This window comes from Drosophila sulfurigaster, chromosome 2L (genome assembly GCF_023558435.1).
Source record: "Drosophila sulfurigaster albostrigata strain 15112-1811.04 chromosome 2L, ASM2355843v2, whole genome shotgun sequence".
Taxonomy (NCBI): domain Eukaryota; kingdom Metazoa; phylum Arthropoda; class Insecta; order Diptera; family Drosophilidae; genus Drosophila; species Drosophila sulfurigaster.
The window spans coordinates 25,308,668-25,331,876 of NC_084881.1; the positions used below are offsets into that span (position 1 = coordinate 25,308,668).

Genomic DNA, 23,209 nt, shown 5'->3' on the forward strand with positions numbered 1-23,209 from the left:
TCATAGACACCTATAATAAGTTGATAGATTCTTAAGTGTCACCAAATGATATAAAATACAAATAATTTTCATAGTGTTGTATAATGTTATTATACAACAATTTATATTATTTTATTTGGTTTATATTATTTTATTTTATTCTATTTTATTTTAATTATATTATTTTATTTTATTCTACTTTATTTACATATGTTGAAAATTATAATTTTTTAGTACGCTTTATTATTTACATATGTTGAAAATTATAATTTTTTAGTACGCTTTTGTGTATATATTTTCAGATATTATAGGATATTAATGGTCGGAGCACCGACACCATATGTACAGGCTTCAAAAAGACAAGAAGTCAATAGATATAAGATGATGATAAGAAATAAAATAGATGATATAAGAAATAAAAAAAAAATCATAGGGTTTAAATGAATTTAAATTATTTTATTTTATCCTATTTTATTTATTGTACTTTACTTATGTTCACAGTAAAACTAGAATGGCCAAATAAGAGCTAAATACTAAATATAATATACGTTTTTTTAGTATGTTTAAAAAATTTCAATATTAAATATTTAAACTTCATAGTAAATAATAATAATAATATTCGTTTTTTTCGTGTTTTAATGATTTGTTATTTTCATATATTTCAATAGAGGTATTCTAATAATTTATTTTATTTATTAATTTTGATTTTATTTCATTTATTTACTTATTTTTTCATTTTCTTTATTTACTTTAATAATTTCTCTAGCTTATTGCATTAATTACAGCAATATTCAAAAGCTTTATACTAACTTTGGTTTAATTTAATTCTATTCATCAATGCTTTATTGAGTAAAATTAAAAATAATTGTAGTTTTCATACACTCATTTATTTATTTTTTACACTAGAGCGTAACTTGCAGTCACCCTTTGTTTCAGTTCACAGACAGCTGTCAAATATTTGCGCTAATCCGCAGCTCATTTGATGCAATCAATTGGCAAATTTGAAGCGCACACTTAACACACACATACATACATGTTAACACACGGCACGCTGACACAAGCTGAGTGCTATGAGAGTTGTGAGTTTGTTTGCACCCACGCGAGTGACGTAAGTGCAACATGGGCATGGAAATGGAAATTTTACTCTCGACTTGCAGTTGTCTAAACAATTTTTGCGTTACTTTGTGAATAGCAAAAAATAGTAAAGAAAAATTGAAACAAAAAAACTTTCCATTGTTTTTCATCAAATGTGATTAGACTGACGTTGCGTGGCAACAGCGAAAGCGAAGCGTCGGCTTCATTTAATATCTGAGTGCATCGACTGTTTGCACAGGACACACCCAATCTAATCTGAATCTAAACGGACAGCGTGAACTGAAGGCAACAAGAATAGAAAACAGATATAGTACATACATATCGAGTCTATTAACAACTTTTCTTGAAAAGAATATAAACAAAATTACAAGTTATAAATAATAATAAAAATTGTAAACATAATAAACAATATATAATAACCATAAAATTGTTGGGTTTCTATATAATCGATATTTTATTTAAAGCTTGCGGTCTTCACTTAAACAACAAATATTTAAAGGAATAACAAATAATAATTAGGAGCGCAGAATAAGAAAAGAAACACTAATACAATAATTAGTTCATTGCGAAGCATAAAGTTATGTTTATAAACAAGATCTATAACAAGATCTATAATATTAATATATAACATTCCTCTTGAAAACTTCCCTTCAGTTAATTAACAAGTTCTGTTTAAATACATTTAGTATACCCACTTTGTGAGTTCGTTGATAACTATCTCAAAAACATTCCTCAATTTTCAACTAATTACATTTTGCAGTGTTGCTTGTCATCGCTAAGCACCTTTCACCCCCAATTTTAATTATAGCCGAGTTGCCAACTAGGTCAGTCAACTGAACCGTCTATACGTTTTATGACTTTTAGACACACTTGAGCTAAATTTGCATACATTATATATACTAACCTAACCATGTGGCATAAGCAATGATGATGTTTGGGTAGGCTCTAGAGCCTAGAGAGTGTGCTAGAGGATTGTGTTGCTAAGAACCGAGAACCGAGAACTGAGAGCTAAGAACTGAGAACTGGGCCAAGTACCTGGCAGCTGTCACTTTTCACAACCTTCTTCGAACTCACAGTGCAGTGACTTGGGCCGATGGCCCCCAAAAGCATACCCACGACGTCTAGCTTACCGCCCCCCCGCCCAGGGACATTATAAAACAAGTAAAATGGAGAAATTGTGTCAATTTTTGCTTAGCAGTAAAAACGACAAGAAAAGCAAAAGGCAAAGCGAGCACAACAAAAAAAGGAATAGAAATTATGCCATCATATGCTTTAGTAAGCCCTTTAAGTACACACAAATACATATATACAAAATCTATATGTATGTGTGTGTGTGTGTGTGTAGGGTCGGTTACTCAATGTGGGCCAACAGCAAGCATATTGAGAGTGTCGCGGTCTTTGACGAGGGAGGTTTCTGAGTGAGAGAGAGAGAGAGAGGAGTGTAGAGCGTAGAGCGTAGAGCGTAGAGTGGGGGGTGTGGAGTGTGGGAGCGACAGCTGGAAAGGACACTTTACGTCAGCAACAGAGCAAATAGAATTACGTAGAGAGCGACGAGCTAGAGAGAGGGCAGCGAATTAGAGGGAGGCAGGCAGCAAGAGTGAGAGCGAGAGCAAGGTGGAGAACTGAAGCAGTTGTGGAGAGTGTGGAGAGTGTGTGTGTGGTGAGGTTGGGTAAATCAATGAATGAACTCACGCACACACTCACACACACACCAAGACAGCGACGCTTGTGCGAGCGAGATGGCTGACAAGTTACTGAATCAATTTATGCTAACATCTGTGCCGTGGTGAGAGGCAAAAGGGCAATCAAAGGACACGCACATGAGCGGCGCCAACGCCAAGGAAATCAACTTGTCAACTCGACAAGGACAGCGACACACCACCGACAATTAAAATAAAATCACCAAAATAAAGAAAAAAAAGTAAAGAAATGAAAATAAAAAAAGCCACTAAAAACCAGACACAGACCAGAGGCCACAAATCGAAAAGCGTCTGGCTTGACCTGATTTACAGAGCTACATAACTTTGCTCCCCCTCCCTTCCCCCATGCCATGCCCCTGGGATGTGGCGCCCCCTTGTCGCCAACTTGGCACACTTTTGTGGCAGACGCTGCGACGCTGTTAAAATGCCAAGGCACGCAAGGCTCTTTAGCTTTTTGCTGTTTAGTTTTTTGTTTTCTTTCATTTTTTTCTTTTGTTATTTTTGGCAACACAAAAGAAAAACCTGTATGCTGCACTTGCCACAACAACAATGCAGCGGTCATTGAACTGTAAAAACTGCAACTGCAGCAGCAGCAACAATGTTTTTTTTTCTTCTGCATTTCTGTATTTCATAATAATTGCATATAAGCGCATGCTAAGCTAAGCGATCGCTGGCTAGAAAAATGGAGGAAAAAAACTTAAATCACGTGCATTAGCCCAGGCACAGTTATTTTTACGGGCCTCGAAGCTTCTTCTAGCTGCTACAAAAAAAAAAAACGAGAAAAATTCACATAGCTTGGAAAAGCGATTGCCAGAAAGAAAAAAAAAAATAAAAGAGAAAAAATGTTGCATGTGGGAAAATGAAGAAATGAAGCGGCCAGTTTGCCAAACAAAGGCAGCGGCAACAACAGTGGCAACATTGAAGCGAGTTCGCTTCAGTTTGGTTTTGGTTGTGCCTCTGCCTCGGTCTCTACTTTTGCATTGTGTGTGGTTTGTTATGTAAGTTGCAGCCACACACTCACATATTTTTCTCGGCATTTTCTTTCTTTTTTCGCTACTATTTTCTTTACGTATTTTTCTGCTTGGCTTGGCAAAAAGTTTCATTTCGATTGTGGGCACAAAAATGCAGCGACAGCGTGTGCAGAGAATAATTCTTTTTCCCTTTCTCTCCCTCTCTCTCTCTCTCTCTCTCTCTCTGACATTCTCTCGGAAGGGCGAAAGCACATGAATCATCGCAATTGTTAAGTGTCAGCCAGAAATGTGTATGCTCTTGTTTTTGTTTTCCTCTCCAGCTACTTCACGTTTTCTCCTATTTTCTTTTTTTTTTAATTATTTGCGGTCAACATGGCGTATGAAGGAACCGCATAACAATTATCGTTACGCATACGTCATGTTGACACAGCGTTTTGTGCAACAATGCGATGAGTAGTTAACGATGCATGCTGAACCTTTTTTAAGCTTGCCTAATCGACAAAACAAAAAGTTAATCAACTCGATTTGTAATTAGAAACTTTAATAAAAATAAATTATGACCTAAATTTAGAGTGCTTCTTAGTATTATGTTCAATAAATATATGTGTTAGTTCTATTAAAAGTTTTAAAGTAGTCATCGATGATTTCCAGCAATAGACTTTTCGTAGAATTAGTCTTAAATTTTTTGCCATTTAAAATATGTATGAATTGTATCAAAATTTAATTTAATAGTGCTCAATGATTTCATTATTACATTTTGAGTTTTTTGTTATAGATTTAAATTATGTTTAATTATATTCTATTATATTTAAGTGAAGTTATATTATATTCCTTAGTAATAAATTTTTGAATGAGAGTCAAAGCTTTTTTTCAGATTTATGTGCGTTTAAAATAAAGTGTAAATTATATTAAAAGTTGTCGATGATTTAAAGTGTGAAGTGTTGAACGAAGTCTATATTGTTTCATAGAGATGTAAATTGAATTCAATGTTTTACAATAATCATTGAGTTTTCATGTATTAAATGTAAAAATAAATCTAGAATTTTTCATATACTCATAAGATTTAAAATTTTGATTAAAATTTGCAGAAACTTTTAATGTATCTAATACAATAGTAATCGTCGACTACATAATATTATTTTTATAGTAAAAACATAAATTGAAAGCATTTCTATTATTGACTTCTGTAGGTGCCATATGTTAATAATTCAATTAGCTACGGGCGTCTAATTGCAGGCTACTGGAATGAAGTTGTCGTCACTTGTCAATCAAATAAAAATGTACGTTGAGTGCACTCATTTTAAGGCCATTTGGGTAGGAATGGCCAAATGAAATGTTTATGTCGAGACTTTAGTGGCTATTGAGCTGCACTCAAATTACAACTAATTACAAACATTTACCGCATTTAATAGTCGCACATATGAGAGGCCCCATATGTCGCCACGCTGAGGAAACAAATGGTCCCGAAAATTATGATGATGATGATGGCCAACACACAAAAACGGCAAATAAATGTGAATGTGCCCAGACAGCAGTCAGAAAGTGAGAGAGAGAGGAAGAGAACTCAATGAGTGCTCTGAGTACAATATGATGTAAAGTGTAGCAGGCTGGCTGCTTGGGGTCTTCGTGTTCGTCTGGGGATCCCATCAAGGCCAGAGGCAAACAGCAGGGCGGCCTGTTGCAACTGTTTACACTTCGACATTGCAACACCGACAGAGAGACAGAGAGACCCAGACAGCTACAACAACCACAACAACCACAACAATATGACCAAACGTTCCGTTTCGTTTCGTTTGTTTAAATAAATGAACAGTCAGACAGGCAGACAGAGATCCATAAATGTCGATGTGGCGCAAAAACTTATAATTTACTCGCAAATGCACATTGAAATACATTTTGCAACTGCACACACACAGGCAGAGAGAGAGAGAGAGAGAACGCTGTCTATGCTACCTGTATGTGGCTATATATTTTTTAGTGTGCCATTGAAATTTATGACTGAGATGGGGATAATGATAATGAAATAAAATAAAGTAATTCTAAAAAGAATACAATAGAATTCACAATAGAATAAGAGCCGAATAATTCATTTTGTAACTGGCTAAAATATTGCACACACATAACTCTTATCCGCAGCATTGGATATGATTCGGATAGTATACAATATTGATTTGAAGCATTTGCCTGCAATATAGAATGCAGTTAAGTGTTATCCGATTGCTGAAATCGTCGCGGATAATACCGGATAATTATATAAAACCTCGTTTATTCTTTCATTATCTTAAATGAAAGTATAACTACTTAATATTAGAAATAAAAACAGTATTATAATACAGCCAATTATTAATAAGAATCCCTGATTAATAAATACATTACTATTATATTACATGCACATAGCCCTTATCCAGAAAGCTAAATTCGATTCGGATAACATACAATGAAGAATTTAAATATCCATCTAAAATATTGTATGCATTTATGTCTTATCCTATGACCGTAAGCATCACGGATAACAGCGGATAATAATATACAGCCTCTGTCTAGCCTTCATTTAAGATAAAAATTACTTTATTACATACAAAAGCATTTTGTTAAGCTTTTGTTTATAATGGCAATTCGAGCTGAAGTCGTTAGACCGTATAATAATGACACTCAATAACTTTAAACGATGTCGGATAACGCGTTTTCTAGCACTAAACACAACACCAAACATTTGTGATAATCTTAACAGCTTATCAGGCTTTCCCCCCGCCGATATCGCTGTTTATATATTATATAAACGTCAAGCATTTGTAGTATAAACGAAAATGAAGAATTGCTGCCCAGACTTGAAATTGTTGCTGGAAAAAGCGCGTCCGAGGTCAACAAATATGCAGAAAAGACGGGAGTATAGATTGATAAGATAGACTATGTACTACTAACTTATGTTCAAGTTGTCGTACTACAAGCGAGTGAGTTTGTAGCATGTAGTTGAGGTAGTTGTTAAAAGTCGACGCCGTTGGTTTGCACCCAAAAATACCAAATACCAAATACAAACTACAAAATGAGAAATACGCTGATAAGCAACACTTAGAGACTGGGTCTGTGGGTCTCATTTTGTTTTTGGCCACATTGATAAGCGATGTTAAATAACACCGGGAATGACTCTGTCACGAGTCAACGTCGTTGTCGCGTATTGTAGCGTATCAAACGCATAAACCAGCTGAGCGTTTGACTATTTTTAGTCTCCCAAAGTGGCTGACATTGATTGTAAATCTTGGCAATGGCAGCACTCAATGTAAATGCAAAAAACAAAAAGGGGGCGGGCCACTGACTGCGGAGACACTGCTGAGTCTGAGAGCAGACAAATGCAGGGCCATTACTTTGACGACGACAAGTCCACAAAGTTCATCATCAATCAGCAACAGTTGTCGATAGCTATTTTGCAATATTGTATTTTATACTTTTATACGCATTTTACTTTTCAATCGATTGAGAGAATTTTCGAGAGAGAGAGAGAGAGAGAGAGAGAGAAAACCGGTCCGATGTCATCATGATTTCATTTCGTATGTACTTAAGTCTGCCATATTTATATAAATATATTACGATTACGGCCAAATGCTGTGTGCGAATGTTGCCAAAATGTGTAAAAATTTGTGTTGTAGCAAGCAAAGGTAAGAGCAAATGTCTAGAGATGACAAAATGAAGATGACAGCAAAGATATTTGATTTGTAACTTGGATAGATCTGGAAACTAGTGAAAAACAACGCTCATCAATTTCAGATTTGTATATATTAAACCTCGCTTAAGTTAATTTTCTTTAAGCGATATCGCTGGGTCGTGTCACGCGGCCATCTCTAGGCCTGACTCAGCTGATACAAGTCTTACTTGTACAATTGTTCTACACTTGTTTTGGCATTCCAGCGAACTTCAATGATATTCGAGAGCACATCGAGAGCTCAGCTGAGCGCAAACTGAAACTCGCTGCACCATCACGTGCTTTTCAAGTATACCATATATATATATATGTATATATATATGCTACGGGTAGCCGACTTATCGCTCGCTCACTTTGAGTTTTGCGGCGAGCATTTATTTATTATTTTCATTTCGCTTTTGAGCTTTGTAAACAATGGAGGAGGCCTGTTTCCAAATATTTATTAGACAATACCATTTCAGGTTGAGCACGAGTTTCGTTTCGCCCAAAAGATTTTTGCAGTACTCGTAGTTTGTTAGTTTCATGTGGGGGGCGATGGCAAAAAAGAAAAATGAAAAAAAAATAAACTGAAAACTTTGTACACTGTCCACACACTGCTTAATACTGCTTCTGTATTGTGCGATCACGTTCACCAAGTGCTTTGGACGCATGCGTATTAAACCAAATAAAATATACACAACCGAACAACAAAAAAAAACTCGCTAATTTCACAAACACGCAAAAAGCAACGAAAAGATCATTGCACGATTTGCGTCATTAGCGCATGAAATGCAACAGTTCAAGCGAAGGATTTGCAGACTCTAAATATAGCAGTCAAACGACGGGGATACTGCAAATTATCCGTTGCAAGAACATACGATGGATAAAAATATAAGAGTAGCTTATTATGAAAATATAAAATAAAATATAGCAAAAAGTTAGTTATAAATATAATTCTATTTGATATGTGCAAATTTATTGTGATTCAAATAGTATATAACATTATTATATTATAAGTTTTATCCGTTTCTGGCTTATTATCCGTTGCAAAAGTAGCTTATTTTGGCTTAGGAAAATATAACTTAAATTTGGTAAAAATAGTATATGATATGCTTAGATTATTTGTTATTCGAATAGTAGTTAATATCCGTTATCCGTTTCAAGAAAATACGACGGATAAATATGAAATAACGAAAAAGTCTTTTGAATTGATATCCCCAGATTAATGATAATCGCTACGCATTGTAATATAAACGAAAATGCATATATACTAAGCTAATTTGTTTTCTTCATTAAAAGCCAATCCGGATAATTTTGACTGCTTACGAGCCCCGAAGAGTAGCTGCATAAGATGTATGGGAAAGTCTTTTGAATAGATTACTCCATATTAATGATATGAAATAAAATGCAGATCTTAGTAAATATCTTCTTCTATTCTTAAAAAAAACTTATCCGGATAATTTTGATTACTAAAGAACACAGTTTATTCTGCTTTGGATAAGAAGTGTAATTTCACAGCCATAAACCTTAGATGTAAAAATCTCCAGATCTTAGTATATCGTATTCTGTTCTTTAAAAAACTTATTCGGATAACTTTAATTTAGTAATTAAGACAGTAATTAGTAAGAAGACAGTTTATCCTGTTTTGGATAAGAAGTGTAATTTCAAAGCTATAAACCTTAGATGTAAAAATCTCCGTTTGAATAATTATTCATTTATATTCCATACAGTGAGAATGATTTTTCAGTCTATCCGCTTGCGTCACATCTGCCATAGAGTCTAGAGTCTACAGCAGACCTAACTCAACTCATTTACAAATGACAAACATTTTTGCACGTGCACAAATTCTAAAAATGCTCGACTAATTGTCGTGCTTGTTATTTTCGTTTTTGGTTTTGCTAATTAAAGAAACCAGAGCCAATTAATTAGTGCTCATATGTGACCATTGGCCGCACAAATGTGGACGTGACATTCACAATTGCCCCCTCAGAGATCCCCTCTGCCATAGTTAGCGAATCGCAATTATAGAACGACAAACAAATTTTTAAATTCATGAACAGGCGTGCGAAAAAATAAAATAATAAAAAAAAATCCCTAAACTAACTGTCGCCCACGCAGCGATTCGCAGCGGACTCTCGACTCTCGACTGTCGACTGGGGCAAAATAATTTGACGAGCATAAATTGAATTAGCGCTGCGATGAAGAAGCAGCGCATAATCCACTGGGGATTTATTTATTGAAAGCGCGTCAAATTTGCAAAGATAACAAACAGAGATGGAGATGGAAGAGAGAAAGAGAGAGGGGAAAATATGATGGGCATGTGAAAACAAAGCAAGACTCAAGAATTTGCCAGGCAACGTAACTGGGCCTTCTCTTTATTCTTCTTCTTTGCTTGACAATGGTATGGTGTTCAATTCAATTAAGTATTGGCTTAGGGAGTTGAACCTGAATATTTCACAGAGGTCGAGAGAGTCAGAGAGACAGAGGGAACTTCTTTTGTACGTAATTCACTTTATTCAAATAATGTATAATATAATAAATGCTTGAATGCAAAATACAATGGGCAGAAACAAGTAAACTACGCGCCATTGTCATCAACTCGAGTCGACTCGACTGCCTGGTTTACCTCGACAGCGAGGGAGGAGGGGGCTCCAAAGGGGGAGCATTGGGGACCCACAGGCTGTGTTGCTTATGCTTTTGTGCCCCGAGGCCGGATGTTTTTATGGCGAGCAGAGCGAGCTCCTCTATGCGAATTGAACTTATCTCAATGAAGAGTGACAACGGCAAATGAGCGAACGTCTCGTTGATATCGTTTGCCTTAACTTAAGGCGGAAAAATGTCGCTACGGATAAAGCTGTGTGTGTACTTTAAAGCCTAACTGTAAGCGGCCCACTTGTCAGTAATAAACGAATGCTTATCCGAGGGTATTAAAGCGACACGGATAATGGCGGATAAGTGACAACAGGTCATGACATTCGCATCACAATCGTTTAAGTCAATTAGCCAAAAGCTTATCCCGACAAACATTGCCATAGCAACGACATCTCGCTGCTCAAGGCAACAACAACAACAACAACAAAAGTTATCGATGGGCAACAAGTTATCCGTGTTGATTAAGAGGCATTTAACCAAATCAAACAGCGGGTGCAATTACAACTTATTCAAGTTGTGGCGTATAACAAGCATAGCAGATATTTCCAGTTTATCCTGCAGATAAGCAATCGTAAATTAACCGTTTATCTGTCTATCGAATCACGCGTAACACAATTTGGAGGACGGTAATTGAATGAAATTGTAATAGACACCCAACAGAAACACAACAAAATGCGGCTGCTTGGCAACAAACCAGTAAACAGTAAATAGAAACCTAATCAGAATGCAGGCCATAAATTAACTGTTGATCCCCGGACTATCGAAAACAAGTCCCGATAAACTGCAAAAACAAACACAGTGACAAAATCAAGGTCATTGCATGAAGCATTTTTACACTAAACATATAAATATATATGTGTGTGTGTGTCCCCATTTAGTTATTAACTTTTTTATTCATTAACTGAGCACGGACCAGAAAACAACAACAACAATTGTCGACGAAGCCACCGTCAATGAAATTACTTGCACAAATTAATGCCGCACAATTTCCCGAGCCAGACAATTGATTGTCGAGCTTGTCGTGGTCACATATCGCTCTATATAGATCTATATATATATATATATACCCTCATATATAGTACATACCTATAGCTCAATATGCGAGTTACATATATTATTCTTTTTTAATTTTTTGTTATTTTCGGCTTTCTCTGTGTGCTGCAAATTGTGGGCGTATTTTTTTTTATTCATTCCTTTTTTTTCTGCTGCGTTATTATTCTGTTGCGTTATTAACACATTTGAGCCGCACACACGAATTGTACTTGATTTAATAATAAATTTGATTGGGATTTATGATCTTGTGTGTGGGAGGTGGGGCTTTTTTTTATAACTTATAACTTTAGTCTCAAAGCCCGCACATTCACGAAAATTGTGTAAAATTTATAGCTCGATGGGTTTTTGTGGTCAGAACTCGATTTATTGGTCACATGCAATAAAGCGATAATAATTTAGCAACTCTCAACGAAGTTGAAGCGTGAAGTTAAGCGTCAAATCCTGTTTTCTATAGTGCAGTTCGGATAAGTCTCCAATGTCATCTATATGTCAATTACTGCAGCATTTGACACCTACGGATAACGTTTTATTGGTTTAATGACATAATGGATAAGTGCGGATAATGTTCTGTTAATTCAATATATCACTGGGGCTATTTGGTAATGGCATAAAAAGCGAGCGAATATTATTTCTATTGCGACAAATCATTTCGGATAATTACGGATAATATTACAGCAAATGAATACAAATGCGAATTAATGTAAAGTATAGTTGAGTATGCATCACATTTTTACAGAGCAGATAAATGCATTTTTGTTTTTACAATTTAAACTATTTTTAAACAAAGGCAGATAAAGCGAGCTGCATTTGCATTGTAGGCGACAATATGGTAAATAATAGGCGCACGCTTTGTAGATAACAGCGGATAAATGCGAATGAACTTTAAATGAACTGAAATCCATTCGAAAAACGAATATCAACAGATGCCTACAACTCTGCTGAATACCAGATAAATGGGGATTACATTTAATGTACGACAAGAAAACCAATAATGTAACAATGTCGGATAATATTACTGTCGCATTGAATTGGAAGAAAGAAAAGAGCTCAGCGTGGATAACGCAAATGAGTGCTTAACGCCAATAAAATTCAATCTAAAATCAATCTGAATGTCGTTAAACAAAATTGAATTAGTCCATGCATTAAAGTGGCAATCAAAATAGAAGTCCAATCCAATCTCACAGATATTGCACAACATGTGACAAGAGAGTGAATTATTATCCAGTTGGTAAGCCAGCCAAAAAGAGATACAATATCCACCAACTACAGAAGTATTTATGCTTTGCAGCCAGGTCAAGCAAACGGAGGGTTGTGGGGGGCTGTCACCTATAAATAACGCACAGCTCAGCAATTTTAGACAACCGAAACACAACAACAAACAACAACGAAAACTCAAATAAAACTTATCGATTTTGTTGCTGCTTTTTTCTCTTTTTTTTTTGTGTGTGTGAAAGAAAAACAATCACCTGTCAGCTAGACGCAAAGTCCAACTGTGGGGTGAGTTTTTCATTGGGTTAGTTGGTCGTTTTGTTAAGTTGAAATTGAAATAGAAATAGAAACATGCACACACAGAACTATGGTAGATAACTAGCGACTAACAAAACACTAAAGTTGAATGAACCAAGCAAACTGACTGACTATACGATATGATAGACGTGCTTCGAGAACCCAAATCATACTGACTTCCACTTACTGACCCACGCGATTTGTCGTTCTGTCTCGATTGTGTGTCCTAAGCTAGAATTTTCATCATCGACACATCGATGATTCATAACAACACAGCATGAATCGAGTGAGTCGATCGACACAACACAAGTTTGTCGTCGCTCTTGTCTAGGCACGTACACAAATCATCAGCGGCATTTTGCGATATATGATCCGAGATTTAAGATTTCAGTTTGCGCTCTGTCGTCTTATTGAAATCGATTGATTTTTCCCCTCCTCGCAAATTCTCGTCAACATTTTTGTATACCCTCTACATAGGCGATGAAGATATCGAAGGTAGTTATGAAAATGTGAGCACAAGTTAAATGATGTTTTAAATTTCCAATGATTGAAATAAGGAATTCAGAAATGATTCATATATAATACAAATAAAAAGATACCGATGGTAGTTAAGAAAATGTGAGCAAAAGTTAAATGAAGATAAGATTGTTTAAATTTCCATAGATTGAAGGAAAGAATATAGGAAATATAGAAATATAAAACAAATTTCAAAATATTGAAGGTAGTTAAGAAAATGTGAGCACAATTTAGATGAAGGCAAATTTTCTAAAATTTTCATAGATTGAAATAAGGAAGACATGAATTATACATATTTAATATAAATTCCAGAAAAAAATGTAACTGAACGTAAATATATGGAAAATGGTAGTTATGAAAATGTGAACACAAGTTAGATGAAAACAAATTTTGTAAATTTCCATAGATTCGAATTAGGAATTAATCAGCAATTATACATATATAATAAAAATTCCAGGTATAATCGAAATGGAAAATTCGGAAATAATCTAACTCCAAGCATAGAAGAGAAGTATTACAAAATAATCATTTTATTATAAAATAGGAATTATAGTAATTTAAAAAATAATGAAAATCACTATTGTATCGATATTTAAATATAGTTGATATAATTGATTTTTTAAAAATGGATATAGAAAGATCAAATCTATTATTTACTATTGTTTATATAGCTAAATTTTAACTTAAATAATTACAGCGTATCTAAACTTCGACTACACCACACAAAGATTCTTTGCTAGGCTTAACTGTTTTTGATTCGCTTGGATTGGATCGGTAATAGCTATATTTTTGCAGTTGATTGCTTAGCCTCACGTACTTTTGAAAGCTTAAATGAATCGGACACAAGTTTTAAAAGTCGTTTTGCTGCGTTTTGGTCCATGTCACGTGAGTCGAATCGACCACCGCGCCCTGGCTTGGCTTGGCTTGGCTAAAAGGCGGATCCAGTTTGCCAGTTTGTTAGTTTCGGCCATCGATTTGAGCGAATGATCCAATGGCAATTTGTGACAGCTACCCAAACATAATTTGTCTATACGCATTTTGCGATAAAAATACGAAAACAAAAAATACTTTGCCTGTCTGCGAATTCAGCCAACTTTAAACTTTTTCTGTATTTTTTTTTCCTTTTTGGATTCCCTTGCTGCGAAACCTGTTAAGCAACTTAATTGGGTCGTTGGAGGAAGATAAGATAAGTGCAAGAGCTATTTGCCATAGAAATTGATTTTAGCCAAGTTTTGTTTTCATTTTTACGTTTTTTTGTTGTTCTGGGAAGCTCTGAGTTCAAGCAAGCTCAAAAATTAAGCTGTAAATTAAGCAATTACCTTGTTTATTGTTGCCCCTAAAGCACTCTGCTATGTGAAGCATGTGGATACAACAATTTGTGGAATTGTTTTTTTGTTTTGGGTATCCGAGAGGTGGACGAAGGTGGGGCAAATGTTTAGAGTGTAAACTTTACGTTTTCTACTGAATTTGTGGGTGGAATTCAACTTTTTATTACAGCCTTTTCTTCTAACGGCGAAAAAGTGTCTTAATTATAAAAAGTTCATATTTCAACCTATAACGATGACACGAACATAAATAGATAAACATCGTTTGAAATAATGACTTCATTGAAGTGAGTCATTATTTCAAACGATGTTTATCTATTTATGTTGTGTTACGCTCCTTTTCTTGTTATTTTTAATCAAAACTTAATTTAACATAATGATAACGAGAGATAACTGCGTTAGACACTTGAAACAATTAACTTATCTGTCGGAAAGTTTGATTAAAAAAATTAAAAAAAATACATATAATGAAGATTGAATTTCAGTGTAAAACTGTTGAAATTTCAATCTGATATTTTGCAATCGTTTTTTATTTCCACATTATGATACTAATTATAAATAAATCGGGTTAATAATGGAATAGATTATTTTTGCACTTATTTCGTCACTTCATGTGGCATTTTAAGTTTAAATAGATAATTCTAAAAATGTTTTACGGCACTTTTAAAGCCCATAAATCTAAAATCTTCCGTTTCACAGCTAATTTAAAAGTTTTTTCTGCAGTCATAAAACACATAACAAGTCAAAGATTTCGTTTCAAAGATCAAGAGAATTGTCGTAAATTGTGCAAGGTTTGAAATTTGCTTTTTTTCCTTTGACTATCTAATCAGAATCACAAAAAAAAAAAAAAAAAACGTATGTAGATTATGTGCGAACCGAAAATAATACGAAATCGGCTTGAAAATGAACTAACCAAACAAAAACAGCAAAAAAATTACCCAAAGTCATTGAAATTTATGGTTAAAATCGTACTGAGTCATCAGCACACTTTTTTTTAAGGCTCATTGAAGCTCAAGATTATTATAATATATTTAAAATACGGGAAAAACAGCTTTATAAAAGTGGTGAACTGAGTCATAGAAAAGGTCAGCGAGATGCAAATTCGGGAGATAGAGCGAGAAAGCATGAGATGCACTTACCTGATGGTGGCTGTGTCAGTTGTTGTTGTTATTGTTGTTGTTGCTGTGTTGTTTTCGTTATTTTCGTTGCGTTCTCGTCGTCTACTTCTTAGTCCACTTGGCTCTTCCTTTTTTTTCGTGTTTGCTGCAGTTTTCGTTTTGTTCTTATGCTGTTCACACTCGTTCTCTCTTGCTCTTTCGCACTCTTGCGCTGAGTGGCGTCTTGTTTTTTATTGTATTCTTTTGATTACGTTTTTTTTTTGTTTTGTTGTTTTTGCTGCTGCTTGCACACACGAGTTTTGTTTTGCTTGCGTCGTTCGGTTTACGTTTTCACTTTTACAGGTAAATTCTACATTCAAAGGAATCGGTTAAAAAGAGAGAATAACACGCACGATATTTGTTGTTGTTGTTGTTGTTCTGTTCTTATGCCCAGAACAGAATGCACAATTGTGGGGCGCGGGGGCTGTAGAATGAAACCTTTGCTTTTCAATTTTTTTTTCTTCCCTCACACATAAAGGTTTTGGTTTGAATCGAGCAACGTTGCGGCGACTACCTTGCGCTGCGAGCGTTAAAAATCAACTGAATTGTGACGTTATGGTCTGGCCAAACGACACTGAGGCGTGAGAGCGCTTTTGCTGATACCGTTACAGCACCCGATGGTAGAGATTCGTATGAGAGAGCCCATTGGCGAGAGCGCCAACGTTGCGCAAGTGTGTGTGTGTGTGCGTGTAGTGGGGAGCATTCGTAACGTCGCTCTCTTACTCTCTGTCGGTTTGGCTCTCTGGGACTGATTTAAAACGCGCTAAATGTAAATGTAATTATTTATTCTTTCTTTTTGCTTTGTACTAATGAATACCAATTACCCGGCTGATTAGCTGAGCTTATTAAATGCCCTTTAATAAGAAATACTAACGCGATTTTTATTGGAACTACAGCTGACTGCGATTGTTGTTGTTGTTGTTATCGCTTTAAATGCCAATTAAATGCCAAATATTTGCTGGCTGCACAAAACGCAGCGCACGCTCTTTACACGTGGTTCTTGTTGTATTGCAACTTCACGCAACACACACATTCCCATACATGCATACATATGCAAAGCATGCCCAAACACACACACGCCACAATGTCAACAACAACAACCACAGCGGAGAGTTGCGCTCAGCATTGCACTACTACTCTCTCTCACTCACTCTCCTTGCTCTTCGCTGCTATTGTTGTTGTTGTCGTTTGCTGATGGCCAGTCGAAAAAAAATAAATGTTCGTACAATAAATAATCGTATATTTTTATTGTTAGCGCCTGTCTGCATTTAGTTAGCACCTTTCTTTATAAATAATCTCCCTGCTGGACAGTCTTCGTCACTTAATACTTTTTAACGCTTTTTATTCGTGAAAATTGCCAAGGCAAACAATACATTTAATCGAGTTTTATATTTAGCACAATTTTTACGTATCATTGCAACGTATTTTCAATTATAACAACAACAACAAATATAGGGACGAACTATTCAACGTTTACAAGTGTGCGAAATGTTTGCATGTGTGGGCCAGGCCTCCACACGCACACCAATGTACAAAAAACTCACGCACACGCGCGAACATTAGAAAAGCGCGAGACAATTGGGATTTGGCCTAATTACTATCATCACTTAAACTGACAACGATAAACACAGTTATTATACACTCACACTTCACATATGTTTTTACACACTTCCTTATATATTTCACGTTTATTACAAGCCCATTTCTTACGAAAATAAATGAAATGCCAGTGTTGTGCCTAGTGTGCAGCGTGACCGCAGTTGAGTGCCAACATATACTAAATTACGTTCCAAAATATACCACCCCTTTAACAAGGGGATTTTTCAAAATTGCGTATGAAAATGCGCCACGCTTCATATTTTTGTGTTTTAAGTTTTTAGTGTTTTTTTTTTGTGATGCTACGATATCATGTTTTCTTAATATAAATACTTAAATAATTAAAAACGAAAATGAACGCATTTCTTATGCTTTCTTATTTTCGATTAAAAATTATAGTACAACATATATATTAAATGGATGCTCTAATCTCAATCTTTTAATTATATACCGACAAACCATTTATAAATGTTACATTTTTTTCTTTTTAATTTAATAGTTTTCAAAATTGTTGATAATATAAAAATTAATATATTAAGTGCTTTACTTTAAAACTGTACAGTTTTGTTAACCAAATCATCTGTTCTGCAAACTGCTCTGATGCTAACAGAGCTGCTTGTTAACATACTGTTAACAGAGTTCACCATACAAGCGTTTTGTGTACCCAAAAAGTGTACCATTTCTATCAATTATGTACTAAACAATAATATGCCATTTGAACCCTGAGATTATTATTATTAATAACAATTTATGAATAAAATTAAATATACCATAGAGGAACAGTTAAGAACTGCTATAAATTGTCCTAATTTCGTTTCTTTCCATTTCAGGTCATAATTAATTTATTGGATTGATCAATGAAATCATATTTCATTAATAAAAAATAATGTGCCTGTTAATTTTGTCAGAGGGGAAGTGTTGAGGGTCCGCTTTAGATGTTAACCAAGCTTGGGATTGAGTTTGTAATTTGATACTATGGCAACTTCCTTATAAAGGTTTTGTGAAACGTTTTCTAAAATGCGTTGATTTTTGGTATACAAATTTCAAAGCCCAAATAAGTCAATTATTATTATTATGTATTATCTACATATTATGCAAACATATGTAGATATATTGTCCATATATAGGTATATATAATATCTACTTTGCACTGACGTTTTAAGAAATAAATTTCGGTTTTTTAATTGTAGTTGTAATTTGAAATTTAATAATCTCTATTGTGAGTCTTAATCTCTGCACTTTGATATATACAAATTAGCAATTGAATTGTTGATAAATGCAATTTTTAATCTCAGGATTCAATTATCTGGTTGCACATCTCGTTGTTCTTCTGATTCAAGGCAAACGTGCGACCCGCCGATTTGTGTGTGAGAGTTGAACGCAAATGCTTGGCATAAGCTGGTTCCACATTTTGTAGATAAACGGAGCGGACATTGGAATAGCTATAAAGTTGAAAGAATATTCGATTAAAGAAGGAATGCAAAATTAAAATAGAAGTTTGACTAACGTTAAAAGCTGCTCTGGACGCTGCAGTTGCATGCAGAGCTTAATGCCGCTGTAAAAGTCCAGATCAGCTTGAAGACTGAGTTTTGGCTCGTGGGTGAGCGTGAAATCCTGCACCAGTTTGGCATAGGTGAAGCCCACAGCAATGTGACCCACAACAGCGCTGCCAGTGCTATAAAATAGTTAAAGAATTTATTAGCTTACAAGTTAAAACAGTTGTTGTTAATGTGCTGCACTCACTTTTGCTGTATCTCTGTTTGCGCATTGCGATTCCACAAACTGAAACCCACTTTGCCATTGAGATCCACGCTGCGTGCACCCAAAACACGCCAATGCAGAGTAGCGCCCGATGCCAGCACAATGTAATGCTCATGATCCTGGGCCAATGTTGTGGCCTGATAAGCTGGCGTCGAGTCCGAGGCGCTGCCACCCCAAACATGACCCATGAGCTCGGTTTGACCGTTGAAGAAGATGAGCGGACGCAGCTGAGCGCCCTGCACGCTAATCTCCATGCCCGCGGTGACAGTTTCTTCGCTCTGCAGCTCATCATCAGCCGGAATGCCATCATCCGCCGCCTCATCGCTATCGCCCACCAACGAACCCAAGCCAGCGGTGTAGATGCCCAGCTTAAAGCTGCTCGCTTGCTCGCGGCCAGCGTGCAACAAAAACTCAACCGATCCCCGCTTGAGGATGCCCTGATAAACCTCCTGGGTGCTGAGCAATGTCTCATTAAAAGCAGGCGACTGCGACAGCTGGCGAGTGAGCACAGTGGTGAGACCTGCAAAAGGGAAATAAACATGAATTCGGTATCTCAATTGAGTCATCTTAATACCTACCTCGCTGTCCCAGCACATTGTAGTTGTTCACATGCTCTCGCTGTGTCAATGCGGAGCGGAACATGCCCCGAAAACGTGGACAGATCTCGGCGAGCATGCGCAGTTTCTGCAGCACATAAGTCTTGAGCTCAAACTGACGATCATTGGAAGCGAGATAGTCAAGCAGTTGACCCAATTGCTCGGCACTCGGACGCATGGCCAGAAGCACATCCAAAGCCAAGGTGCGAGCGGAGCTATCGAAGCGTCGCTGGCGCTGATAGAAAATGCTCTCGAATAGCTGACGATGTGGCGTCGCAAAATTGGCAGCTGGGAAGGATTTGAGTGCCTGCAGAGCAGCCACAGTTATCTTGGCATCCTTTGATTCCGTTGCCTGTTTCAACAGCACATCGATAGTCAGCGGGTCACGCAGATTCTGCAACGCACGCACATACAAGCTGGCATCCTTAGAGCTCAGTCCATCGATAAGTAAATCCCTCAACTGCTGCAGCAGTGCATCATTCGCATCGAGGCCACTTTGACGCGTGAGCGTGGCCAGAGTTTGGAGCACACTATCGCGTAGTTTCGACTGCTTGGCTCCGCCAATCTTCTCCTGCTGCTGTAGCCAGCCGAATAAATGCTCGAGTATCGCCCGCTCCGGATGCGTGGCCACTGCCAAAGATTGCAGATACTTTTCCAGCAGCTCTAGCGATTGCTGCGATGTCTCGGCTCCTTTATAGAAATGTCCAAAGGTTGCATTGTGTGCGTCGTAGGTTTGCACAGCTCCCAGTAGATCCACCAGCTGTGTGGCCAACTTTCCATGCGTCTGCAGCAATTCCTCGAACTCCGGCTGCTTTGTGAGTCGAGCCAATGGCAACAGTTGAGCGTAGGCCAACGCTAGCGAGGATTTGCCCACGTCCTCCTCTTGTAGTTGCTCCGCGCTTTGCTCAAATTGCTCTAATAACTGTAAAAATAGAGTTGCCGATTAATCGATTGTCGATATATGTCAAATTTAACGGTAAACTAAGCGCAATCTAGGTAATTTTTTAATTTTATTGTTCAAACTTGTGATTTATAACGCTTAACTGACTATTACTAATCTTGATCTAGGCAATTATGGATTATTACAGTTTATCTAATTAGCGATCAAACGACTTAAGCAGAAATTATTACCCCTAGCCCAATTAGTTTCAATTCGTGTCGATTACTCATCATTTGTAATTAGCTGATTACTAATTAGTAATTTTGTATATATTTTCTTTTTATTAAGTACTAATAATAACCATTAGACAATTTCTGATATTTCAAAATAGTTATTATCTCTAGTTGAATATTATTTACATTTATTTTTATTCATGTCTGACTACTGCTCTTAAAATTTAATTTAAGTATTTACTCATAACTATTAAACCTTCTTTATACGTAATAAGGAATATCAATATTCAATATTACTTATTAACTTTATTATTCGTAATTACTATATCAATCTTAATTTAATGAGTTGTCTATTAATAAACTGATTAATATTTGTAAAAATCTACTATACTTAATTTTAAGTTGTACTCGATAGTTTTGAAAACTATCGAATGATCACTCACCGTTTGCTTCTTCAGTTCTCCAATAGCGCCATCTACATCAGCTTCCAACGGAAAAACGCGATACCATTCCAGCAGACTTTCCATGGCTGCTTCCAGTGTGGCATGTTCCAGTTGCTGCACCTGCTCCGCCCCTTCAGCCAGATGTTGCAGTCGCAGATTGCCGCGCACCAAACTGCCCACATCCGGTTTGGCAGCGAGTGTCAAACGATGCGTCTCCTTAGACTCGGCACGCAACAAAGCGCCATCTGCCGACAGTTCGTAGTCAACTTGTTCCTGGGAATTCTGTGAGACACCGAGCGCTTGCTCAGGATGATAACTGACACGCAGATCCCAGAGAGCACAATCCGTTTTATGCTTCTCCACACGAGTGGTGGATTTAAAGTTGTAACGCACGCGACAATGTCCAGAGACATCCAATTCAGTGTCGGCTTCGCCGCTGGAACGACGCAGCTGCAGCAGCGAGGCGACGCCGCGTTCCAGATTGAGCAGCGATTGATCGCGCGACGTGTGCGCTATCAACTGCTCCGGCTGCCCTTTGACCAGCGCTATGTAGAAAGGTCGATCGGGCAGAGACGTAATCGAACGCTTTGCTTTGCCCGGCGCTGCAACGTAATGCTTACTGTGGTGAATTTCCAGCAGTTGCGATTCATCCTGGCTCCAAACCGAATTCACCTTGAGCTGCGTTTCAAAATTGTAACTCACCTCTTCGGCTTTGGCTGCGGTGTTGAGTTTCTCTAAACTCACCGCGCTCTGCAGAACAAAGAGCTGTTGCGTGCGGGGGGGAATTAAAGAAGAAGCGCGTATCGCGACTGCAAAGAAAGAGAGCGAGAGGCAAATAGAGTACACGTCATTAGTAACTAGCAAGAATAGAAAACTTTCTCCACAATCTACGCTTTAAACATTGTGCGCCAAAAAAACAGTTCAAGAGTTTATCAACAAGTTGTGCGTCGACGTCGTCGTCGGCTGCGCTGCCGCTGACTGTTAAATCAGCTGGCATTAGCCATGCTTGTGTGTGTGTGTTTTTGTTCTTATTGGCATTCGTTTGGTTACTTTCCCGGTGTTACAACAAAACAACAAAGTTCGTTCAACTCACGCTTTCTACGCGTTTCGCATTTGTTATGCTTTAATATTTATGCACTTCTTCTTAACAATACTCGAATTACTCACCCAAGCAACTGCTTAGCAGTAACAGACTGCAAAACATTTTGCCGGCATTGTTTTTGTTGCTGCTATTGATGTTGCACGTCGTTTGCCGGTTTCGTTGCTGCATTTTTGTTCTCACTTTGGCACTTGCTCAATTAACACTAAGTAAGGAGTATTAACACATTGATTGATCGTTGGCTGATTACATTAATTATTACAAAGTCCCCCGCAGACCGTTGTTTCTCTCACGATGGCATTCACGACGACTTTTGAAGCGTGCGAACTCGGCGACAATCAAAACGCATATGTTGTCTGCATCTAAAAAGTTAGCATAGCCACTGTTAATAACACTATGAATTCCACAAGCTTAACAGCCCGCTCATATGTTATTAACAGCACTTCCCGAAATGACAAAATTTTGAAATCGCGCTCTCAGTATATTTATACCAAAATTACGTATATTTACAAAGCTATTAAATATATAGAAACTAAATTAGTATATTAAATACCATAATAATAATTGCCAAACTATTTCTTAAATTCAGCCATTGCTTGAGTAGTATCACTAATAATATAAGAAATACTTAGATGTCTCAACTCTTGAAGCAAAACGAAATTAACTTTGACTGTTGGTGGACCATGGTGGACCACTAAAGGATTCTCTAATATCATAAACATTAATTCTGGTGTATGCAACATTGCTCTAGACTTGATGGAATAAGGATTAAGTTGTTTGAGCCTGAAGTGTTGGACATTTTGTTCTCCAGCATAAGCGCAACCATATAGGAATTGCAACTGAAGTTCGTCTCAGTGGAGTTTCTCACAGAATGGGAGAAGTATACATTTTGAAACAGTGGAATACATATGGGATGATCGCCACTGCCATTAATCATCTACCCATAAAGAAATATGTAAATCTAATGACAA

General features: G+C 36.7%; 2 protein-coding genes across 2 annotated transcripts in view; both read right to left on the minus strand.

Moving 5' to 3' along the window:
• The window catches only part of LOC133835339 (GTPase-activating protein skywalker), a 54,065-nt gene extending 37,896 nt beyond the window's left edge, over nt 1-16,169 (minus strand). Inside the window, 1 exon segment of the mRNA XM_062265350.1 lies at nt 15,613-16,169. The gene's annotated coding sequence lies outside the window, so the exon portion shown is untranslated.
• Nucleotides 16,170-18,395: 2,226 nt separating this feature from the next.
• On the minus strand, nt 18,396-22,589 carry LOC133841465 (microsomal triacylglycerol transfer protein). Its single transcript, XM_062273981.1, has 6 exons — nt 22,307-22,589; nt 21,140-21,948; nt 19,566-20,505; nt 18,970-19,507; nt 18,734-18,901; nt 18,396-18,668 (listed from the first exon to the last, which is right to left on the minus strand). Exons 1-6 carry the CDS (start codon nt 22,407-22,409, stop codon nt 18,518-18,520), a joined length of 2,709 nt encoding a protein of 902 aa, XP_062129965.1. The 5' UTR covers nt 22,410-22,589; the 3' UTR covers nt 18,396-18,517.
• Between the last annotated feature and the right edge of the window lie 620 nt (nt 22,590-23,209).

Bases quoted from the DNA above. Each gene is read 5' to 3' on its own strand.
- LOC133841465 (XM_062273981.1), bottom strand. From the start codon at position 22,409: ATGCAGCAACGAAACCGGCAAACGACGTGCAACATCAATAGCAGCAAC. The intron at 18,902-18,969 runs GTGAGTGCAGCA...ACTATTTTATAG, and splicing joins CAAACAGAGATACAGCAAAA to CACTGGCAGCGCTGTTGTGG. The intron at 18,669-18,733 runs GTTAGTCAAACT...TCAACTTTATAG, and splicing joins CGTCCAGAGCAGCTTTTAAC to CTATTCCAATGTCCGCTCCG.